Source organism: Eptesicus fuscus, chromosome 21 (genome assembly GCF_027574615.1).
Source record: "Eptesicus fuscus isolate TK198812 chromosome 21, DD_ASM_mEF_20220401, whole genome shotgun sequence".
Classification (NCBI taxonomy): Eukaryota; Metazoa; Chordata; class Mammalia; order Chiroptera; family Vespertilionidae; genus Eptesicus; species Eptesicus fuscus.
This window is the reverse complement of record NC_072493.1, coordinates 47,914,933-47,923,796: the sequence shown is the minus strand read 5'-3', so window position 1 is coordinate 47,923,796 and position 8,864 is coordinate 47,914,933. Positions and strand designations below refer to the sequence as shown.

Here is an 8,864-nt window from a genome sequence, read left to right as displayed (position 1 = left end):
CTGGAATTGCCTGCCTCTATGGCTGGATCCCAAACCTTAATAACAGGGGTAGCAAGGCCAGAGTGGGATGTAGTCCTCTCACTAGAGTTGGGTTCCCATCTGGCCCCTAATATTGCCAAATTAATATTTTTCTAGTCTCTTTCATTTGTGTGTGGCCTCCTCCAGAACCCAAACCCTGAACCTGAATCCTGAACCATTCAGAACGTGAAAGGGGTTCCCTTAGTCACTTATCTCTGGGATTTTTCACATCCTCAAAGCAAAGGGAACAAAAGCAGACACATAGAAATAAATAACAAACTGAAGGTTTCCAAACGGGTGGGAAAGATGGGTGAGAAGGGGAAGGGCAGATAGTCAATAATAAATATCCTATCCGTGCCGTACACCGGAAACTAATATGACATGGTATGCCTACCATGCTTTAATAAAAACATCAATTAAAAATGATCAATAGAAAATTTTTCTAAATGAAGGGGTAAGGAGGAAATTGTAGAGAGTGGCTGTAGGGTTAAGCCTCAGATTAACCTGTGGCAGACCACAAACAAGTCCCAGTTTAGAGGGCAGAGCCCTCTTAGCATAATTAAGCTTGACCTTATGGCCACCCCCTAGATCCTTCCTGGGTAGCTAATGGGCTGTGGGAGGTGCAGCAAGTGCTGCCAAAAAAAGTGAAACTCACAAGAACATTGTAACTATGTTGACCACGATCTTGTTTTTCTCTGACGATAGAATGAAGCCTCAGCTTGCTGGCTGGATCCTACTCTGTGGCCTCATCCAGGCATAGGAGGTCCACCGAGCCCCAGCTATATTCTCTTTCTCTGTTTTTTTTCTTTAATCTTTCACTGACCCTCCTCAGGCTCACCGAACCTTTGGCTGTGCTGGCACGGCACAAGAAATAATACGTTTTTGCACAGCAAAGGAAACCATCAACCCACTGAATGGAGAACTATTTTCCAATATATATGATAAGGGCTTATTGTCCAACATTTATAAGAAACTTATAAAGCTCAACACCAGAAACCCCCAAACAATTCAATAAAAAATGGGCAGAGAACCTAAATAGACACCTCTCCAAGGAGGACACACCGATGGCCCGTAGACATATGAACAGATGCTCAACATCACTAATCATCAGAGAGAGGCAAATGGAAACCACACACCTTTTAGGATGGCTTATCATCAATAAATCCACAAATATCTATGCCCCTCTATGATCAGAGCAGTAGCATTTACAAAATCCAAGATCTGGAAACAGCCCAAGTGCCCATCAGCGGAGGAAAGCTGTGGTACATTTACACAGTGGAATAATATGCAGCTGTAAAATAAAGAAGGAACTCTTACCTTTTGTGACAGCATGGATGGTCCTGGAGAGCATTATGTCAAGTGAGATAAGCCAGTCAGAGGAAGACAAATTCCCTATGATTTCAATCATATTTGGAATCTAATAAATAAAATAAACTAAAAAAAAATAACAAACATAGTGGAGAGAGACTCACATATACAGAAAACAGACTGTCAGATGTCAGAGGAGAGGGGGTTGGGGAGAAGGGCAAATGGATTAAGCAAAGAAATAAAAGAAAGACTCATGGACACAGACAATACTATGGTGACTGCCAGAGGGAAAGGTGGGGTGGGGGGAGGTAAAGATGGGGTAAGTGGTGTGGAAATAGACTAGACTTAGGGGGATAAGCACACAATACCATGTACAGATGATGTGGTGTAGAATCGTATACCTGAAACCTGTATAATTTTATGAACCAATGTCACCCCAGCAAATAAAAAACTTCAATAAAAAACAAAGACATGTAGGCTGTTCGGGGATGTGGTTCCAGTCAGACCCTCAGCGCCTGCTATTTTTAGGGTGAAAAGCAGGTGTCGCCTTCCTGTGAGGCTAGCACCTTCTGAAGAGTGTGTGTATGGTGTGAGGACCCGGCCCCCCACATCCTGTGACCTTCTCCGCTGGGCTCAGCCCCTGCCTCCCCTTCCTCAGAAGCACCCTGGTCCCCAAGTCCTCAGCCTCAGGAAGGGCAGGTAAGCAGGGACCCCTCATTGGAGCTGAATATGGACTTTGTGTTTGTGAATTTCTGCTCCTCGCCTGCCTCTGAGGTGAAAACACAAGAAGTGTCTCTCCTGGGACTTTTATGCCTTTGTGACCGACATTGAAGTCTTTTATCCATTCTGAGTGCATTCTCGTGTAGGGTGTAAGTGGGTGGTACATTTTCTCCCCTCCCTCTCTCCCTCCCTCCCTCCCTCCCTCCCTCCCTCCCTTCCTTCCTTCTTTCCTTCCTTCCTTTTTCTATGTGCCTGTCCAATTTTTCCAGCACCATTTTTGCAGAGCCTGCCCTCACTCCGCTGTATATTCACAAAGTCACCAATCATCAGGGAAATAACCCTCATGAACCTCTGCTGGGAATGCAGCTGGGTGCAGCCACTGTGGAAAGCCGTATGGAGGTTCCTCAAAAAATAAAAATGTGGCCGAGGCCGGTTTGGCTCAGTGGATAGAGCGTCGGCCTGCGGACTGGGAGGTCCCGGGTTCGATTCCGGTCCAGGGCATGTACCTTGGTTGCGGGCGCGTCCCCAGTGGGGAGTGTGCAGGAGGCGGCTGATGGATGTTTCTCTCTCATCGATGTTTCTAGCTCTCTATCCCTCTCTCTTCCTCTCTGTAAAAACTCAATAAAATATATTTAAAAAAAAATAAAAAAATAAAAATAAAAATGTGGAACTGCCATTTGACCCAGTGACTCCACTTCTGGGGATAGAATTGAAGAAACCCGAAATGCTCATTCGAAAGAATATACCTGGTACGCATCCCCTACGTTCACTGCAGCATCATTTACAACAGCCAAGATGTGCAAGCAGCCCTCGTGCCCGTCGGGAGATGAGCGGATAAAAAAGCTGTGGTGCGTTTACACAATGGAGTACAACTCGGCTGTGAAAAAGAAGGAAGTCCTACCTTTTTCCGCAGCATGGATGGACCTGGGGGTTTGGATGCGAAGTGAAATAAGCCAGTCGGAGTAGGACAGGTTCCATATAAAATCACTTAAATGTGGAATCTAAACAACAAAACCATTAAGTGTATTTAATTTTTATTGTTGACGCTGTTACAGATGTCCCCGATTTCTTCCATTTGCCCACCTCCACCCACCCCATCTCCCCTCCCTTGGCCCTCACCACACTGTTGTCTGTGTCCATGCGCTGTGCATATATGCTCTTTAGTGAATCGCTTCCCATTCTTCATCAAGTCCTCCCCCCGCCCCACCTCCCCTCTGACATCTGTCACTCTATCAATCCATTTCTCCTCCCTTCTTGGCATGTCTCCCATAATGTTGCCATTAGCATTCTTATTTTCTTTTTATAATAGAGGCCCGTGCACTGATTCATGCACTGGTTGGGGACCCTCAGCCTGGCCTGCACCCTCTCGCAGGCCAGGCTGAGGGATTGGACCAAAACCGGCAGTCTGACATCCCCCAGGGGATGTAGTCATGCACAAAGCAGCGGGCGGCGGAGGAGCAGCCCAAGCCCAGGCCAGGCCCGTGCCTCTCCCGCTCATCCCGACCGCCCACTGCACCTGCCACTGCTCGGTAGTGCTCCCACGGAGGCGGGTGAGGCTCGCACCTCCGCAGCTGTGCTTGCCAGCCGTGAGCCCGGTGTCTGGCTCATGTATGTCAGCTGAACGGTGCTCCCGCTGTGGGAGCTCACTGACAACCAGGGGGCAGCTCCTGCATTTAGCGTCTGCCCCCTGGTGGTCAGTCTGCGTCATAGTGACCCGTCGACTGGTCGTTTGGTCACTTAGGCTTTTATATATGTAGACTGGAGGCCCGATGCATGAAATTTGTGCAAGAGTAGGCCTTCCTTCCCCCGTCTACCAGCACCGGCTTCCCTCCGGCATCGGAGACCCAGGCTTCCCTTGCAGCCCTGGCTTCATCGGAAGGTCATCTAGAAGGATGTCTGGTCTAATTAGCACATTACCCTTTTATTATTATAGATAGCCCTCTCCTTCAAGATAATACCGAATCTTTTGTATTATTATTTACATTATTTCAGATGACCTTCATCTCTGCCTATATGCACCCCTCTCCCCCCAGCACACACCACCTGCAGGCCTTCTGCACACTAATATCTATGGCTCTGAGCTATGCATATATACCAATAAGTTCTTTAGTTAATCTTTTTCTGCCCCCCGCTCCCCTTCCATGAGATCTGTCTACTTGTTCCATGCAGCATGCCTCTGGACCTATTTTTTAAATCAAGTTATGTTGTTCATTAGATTCCACATGTAAGTGAGATCATGGGATATTTGTCTTTCTCTGACTGGCTTATTTCACTTAGCATAACAGTCTCCAGGTCCCTCTATGCTGTCCAAAGGGTAAAAATTCCTTCTTTTTTACACAGTTGCGTAGTATTCCATGGCGTAAATGTACCACAGCTTTTGTACCCACTCATCCACCGATGGGCACTTGGGCTGTTTCCAGGTGTTAGCTGTTGTAAATACCGCTGCTATGGACACAGGGGAGCATACGTTCTTTCTGATTGGGGTTTCGGGTTCTGAGGATAGGTTCCCACAAGTGGGATCTGCTGGGTCCATGGGCAGTTCCATTCTGAGTTTCACGTTAACAACTGAGGGATGAACGACTAACACCTCTGCTATAAAAACGTCCAGTGCGAGTAGAGACTGTTTCCTGATGGACCAACAGCACCAACCAGACCCTGCAAAGTCCACTCAAAGTTGCCGTCACAGAACCCAAAGGCCAGACCAAATGTGTAGAGTCGCCGGGAACAAAGGGAAAGATCCCTGCGGGGCCAGGAGGGATCGGGCTCCTGTCCCCCGAGAGCCTTCTCTCCTCCTGAGCCCTTCGTTTGGGGAACCTCAGAGCCAGGCCCAGGGCGGGAGAGTCCGCAGGCAGCGGGTGCACAGCTCATGGACGCGGAAGGGCTGCAGCAGCTTCTGACCCACCACATCCTGTGCGTCAGCTTTTCCAGCCCTGAGTCTCCTCCATTTGTAGAGGAGGAGACACCAGAGCAGATGCCATGATGTCCCTCCTCTCCGCTCTTCTCTGCCTCGGTCAGTGGGAGACACGGGGAGGGGCAGCAGGAGGGGGGATGGCACCCCCTTGTTCATGGGGAACCTCAGGCTCAGGCAGCTCGAGTGGATGGTGCCCTGATGGGAAGGGAATCAGCTCAGAGGTCCGGGTGCAAATATCGAACAGGAACTCTCTTCCAGGGCTGAGTCTGGACCAGAGGACCCGAGTGCAGGCAGGTGAGTCCTCCCCAGGCTCCATGTTGCTCCTCTTCCTTCATCCCTGGGGCCCAAGAGGGAGTACAGAGGTGCTGGGATGAGGTGATAAAACGAGAGGGTCTTGGGTTGAGCTGGGGGATGAGGGTGGGAAGGTTTTTGTAAAACAGCCTCTGGTTTCCTTTTAGGGACCCTCCCCAAACCCACCCTCTTGGCTGAGCCAAGCCCTGTGATCCCCTGGGGAAGCCCCGTGACCATCTGGTGTCAGGGGACCCCAGAGGCTGAGGAGTACCGTCTGTTTAAAGTGGGAAGCCCAGCGTCCTTGTACCAACAGAAGCCACTGAATCCCGGGGACAAGGCCAAGTTCTCCATCACACACATGACAGAGCATGTTGCAGGAATATATCACTGTTATTATCGCAGCCCTGTTGGCTGGTCAGAGCGCAGTGACCCCCTGGAACTGGTGGTGACAGGTGAGAGGACACTCAGGGGTCCCAGCCTCAGGCTCTGCCCTCAGAAAGGGGGTCTGCTCTCAGGGTGTCTCCCTCTCACAGCCCAGCCCTGGGGGACATGAGGGAGCTGTGAGCTGATTTAATACCCTGCCTTCTCCTCTCCTAGGATCCTATAGCAGACCTAGCCTCTCCGCCCTGCCCGGCCCTGTTGTGACCTCAGGAGGGAACGTGACCCTCCAGTGTGGCTCAGGGCAGGGATTTCACAGGTTCATTCTGACTAAGGAAGGAGATCACAGGCTCTCCTGGGCCCTAGACTCACAGCCACAGCCCAGTGGGCAGTCCCAGGCCCTGTTCCCTGTGGGCCCCGTGACCCCGATTCACAGGTGGACGTTCAGATGCTATGGCTGTTCCAGGGTCAGGCCCCACATGTGGTCACACCCCAGTGAGCCCCTGGAGCTCCTGGTCCCAGGTGAGTCCCATTGTTGTCTTATCCATGGATTGAGGCACCAGACACATTATTGGCATCTTGGGCTGTGAGGGGAGCCCCATGTGAGAGGGTGGGGTGAGGGGAGCACAGGGGCTCCTGGGGTACAGACACAGAGAGAGACAGAGAGACCTGGAGGCCAGGCCAGGAGAAGGGATTATGGGAGGAGCAGCCCCTGTAATTCACGCCTGGTCTCCCCAGGTGAGTCTGGGAAGCCCTCCCTCCTGAGCCAGCAGGGCCCCATCGTGGCCTCCGGACAGAGCCTGACCCTCCAGTGTCGCTCTGATGTCGGCTATGACAGATTCGCTCTGCACAAGGAGGGGGGACGGGACCTCCCCCAGAGCCCTGTCCTGCAGCCCCAGGCTGGGCTCTCTCAGGCCCTCTTCCCCCTGGGCACTGTGAGCAGCTCCCACGGGGGCCGGTACAGATGCTACGGTGGATACAACCTCTCCTCTGAGTGGTCGGCCCCCAGTGACCCTCTGGACATCCTGGTGGCAGGTGAGGAGCCAGTGGGCTCAGTTAGGGACCCAGACTCTGCACAGGCCCTGCTGGGGTCTCAGGTGTGAGGCCAGAATGAAGGTGCAGGTCCCAGGGAGGGAGAGAGACAGAGTCGGAGGGTGGGAGGAGGAAGGAGAAGACACAGAGAAACAGAGACAGACAGAGAGGAGAGTCCTCAGAGAGAGCCCTGCTGACTCTCAGGGCAGAACAAGGTGGACAGGCAGCCCTCACCCTCCCTCTCTCTCTCTAGGACAGCTGTCTGACAGACCCTCCCTCTCGGTGCAGCCAGGCCCCAGGGTGGCCTCAGGAGAGAACGTGACCCTGAGGTGTCAGTCACAGAGCCTGAGGGACACGTTCCTTCTGTCCAAGGAGGGGGCAGCCGATCCCCCCTCTCGTCTGAGATCAGAGCACCGAGCTCAGCAGTTCCAGGCAGAGTTCTCCATGAGTCCTGTGGCCTCAGCCCATGAGGGCACCTACAGGTGCTACAGCTCACACAGCTCCTCCCCCTTCCTGCTGTCACTCCCTAGTGAGTCTCTGGAGCTCCTGGTCTCAGGTGAGGGCCCCTGACCCTGTCTGCTGAGCTGTCAGCTCAGGGTCCCATCCCAAGAACAATCATGGCTGAAAGGGATGGAGAGGCTCTAGGGATGATCACTCAGAGGAGATCTTTTCCTTGGAGGCCCTCCCTCCCCATCCACTCCCTCCCCCTCACCTGGATACTGAAGCAGTGGGAGGTCTTAGGGGCCACAGCACAGATGTAAGAGGGAGTCTGTGTGAAATGGGGTCCAAGGCCAGCCCAAGCCTCTCACCCTCTTCCTGTCCTCACTTCCAGAACCCTCTCGAGGACCCAGCCCCCCACCCACAGGGCCCATGTCCACAGCTGGTGAGTCCCGGGGAGCTCTGCCCAGAGGGAGCACAGCCCACCCAGGAAGTCCTGAGAGTCTGTCAGGGGATCCAGTGACCCAGATCCTTAAGGACGGGCTTGTGTCCCGGGTGGGCTAGGAGTCCCAGGGTCTGAGGCTGGTGATGAGTGGGGTGGTCATGGCAGAGGGAGATGTGGGGGCGCAGGCTGGGGAGGAGCTGGGTTCATTGGGGAGAAGGCAGCCCCGACTCTTCCTGCCCCATCCTGAACCCAGGAGGCACTGAGGATTGGTCTCTTCTACCCACTCTGTGTGAGGGCCTCTGTGGGGAGCTGATGGGTGCTTCCATGGGGGACAGGGGCTGAGCCATATGGGGGTTCATACCCCTCTGAATTCACTGACATAGACACCCCCTTACCCTGTCTGGGCCTCAGTGTCTGCAGGTGTGGAAAGAGAGAATCCTTGTCCAGAGCTTAGACTTCCTGTCGGTTCTGGCCCTGACCTCCTGGGAGAGGGCCTCACAGGGAAGCCCCCAGGACGTGATGTTATGGGGCCTGTCCCCTCTGTGTCAGTGACAGTGACACTGTACTGGGAGGGACAGTCAGGACAAGGGTCCGGGCACCCAGTCCTCCCTCTCAGCTCAGGCTCAGCTCAGAGGAGGGAACAGGGTGGATCAGCCCTGGTTCGATCAGCCCTGTTTCAGCTCCCAGCTCTGCTGCTCCTGCTGTGGGGCTGGGTGGTGAGGGATGGTATAAAAGTTATGATCTGAGAAGTGGAGCATTTGAGAGCACAGGGCCCAGGAGGAAGGCTCCTGTTTCCCCAGGTCCTCACTCACACCCTCGTGTCATGATTCTTAGGAGCAGCTGACACCCTCATCACCAGCCCATCACCAAACGACTCAGACCCCACGATCAGTGAGTGGGAGAAACTCTCAGTTATGAGGCTGGGCTCAGAGGGTCATGTCCTGTGAAGGGGAAGTGGGTGCTCTGGGTGGATATCCAGTGTCCTGGCCTCTGTGACCTACTTTTCCAAATTCCCAGCCTCCCACCCCGAAGACTACACCGTGGGGAATCTCATCCGGATGGGCGTGGCTGGATTGGTCATGGTGGTGCTCGGGGTGCTGGTATTTCAGGCTGGAAACAGCCAGAGACAGACCCAGGATGCAGCCAGGAGGTGAATGCAGAGGGAACAATGCACAGTTCAGAGGGGGAGCCTTGGATCCCATATGAGGACCCCAGGAGGCACTGAAGGAAAGTGGGGACTATGCGTTGGGAGACCTGCCAGCTGATTTTTCTAACGGAATGAACATGGTTTGGAGCAGGAGATGTCCGAGTGCTCCCTGGACC

At 53.2% G+C, this 8,864-nt stretch overlaps 1 protein-coding gene across 1 annotated transcript; it reads left to right on the top strand.

The window, feature by feature from the left end:
* The first annotated feature begins 5,022 nt into the window (after positions 1 to 5,022).
* Positions 5,023 to 8,850, top strand: LOC129147693 (leukocyte immunoglobulin-like receptor subfamily A member 6). The gene is made up of 8 exons (XM_054710791.1): positions 5,023 to 5,056; positions 5,216 to 5,251; positions 5,416 to 5,700; positions 5,846 to 6,148; positions 6,365 to 6,661; positions 6,912 to 7,214; positions 7,491 to 7,541; positions 8,559 to 8,850. The coding sequence occupies exons 1-8, from the start codon at positions 5,023 to 5,025 to the stop codon at positions 8,693 to 8,695; spliced, it is 1,446 nt and encodes a 481-aa protein (XP_054566766.1). The 3' UTR covers positions 8,696 to 8,850.
* The last annotated feature ends 14 nt before the right edge of the window (positions 8,851 to 8,864 follow it).

Bases quoted from the DNA above. Each gene is read 5' to 3' on its own strand.
- LOC129147693 (XM_054710791.1), top strand. From the start codon at position 5,023: ATGATGTCCCTCCTCTCCGCTCTTCTCTGCCTCG. The intron at 6,662-6,911 runs GTGAGGAGCCAG...CTCTCTCTCTAG, and splicing joins TCTGGACATCCTGGTGGCAG to GACAGCTGTCTGACAGACCC. The intron at 7,542-8,558 runs GTGAGTCCCGGG...CCAAATTCCCAG, and splicing joins AGGGCCCATGTCCACAGCTG to CCTCCCACCCCGAAGACTAC.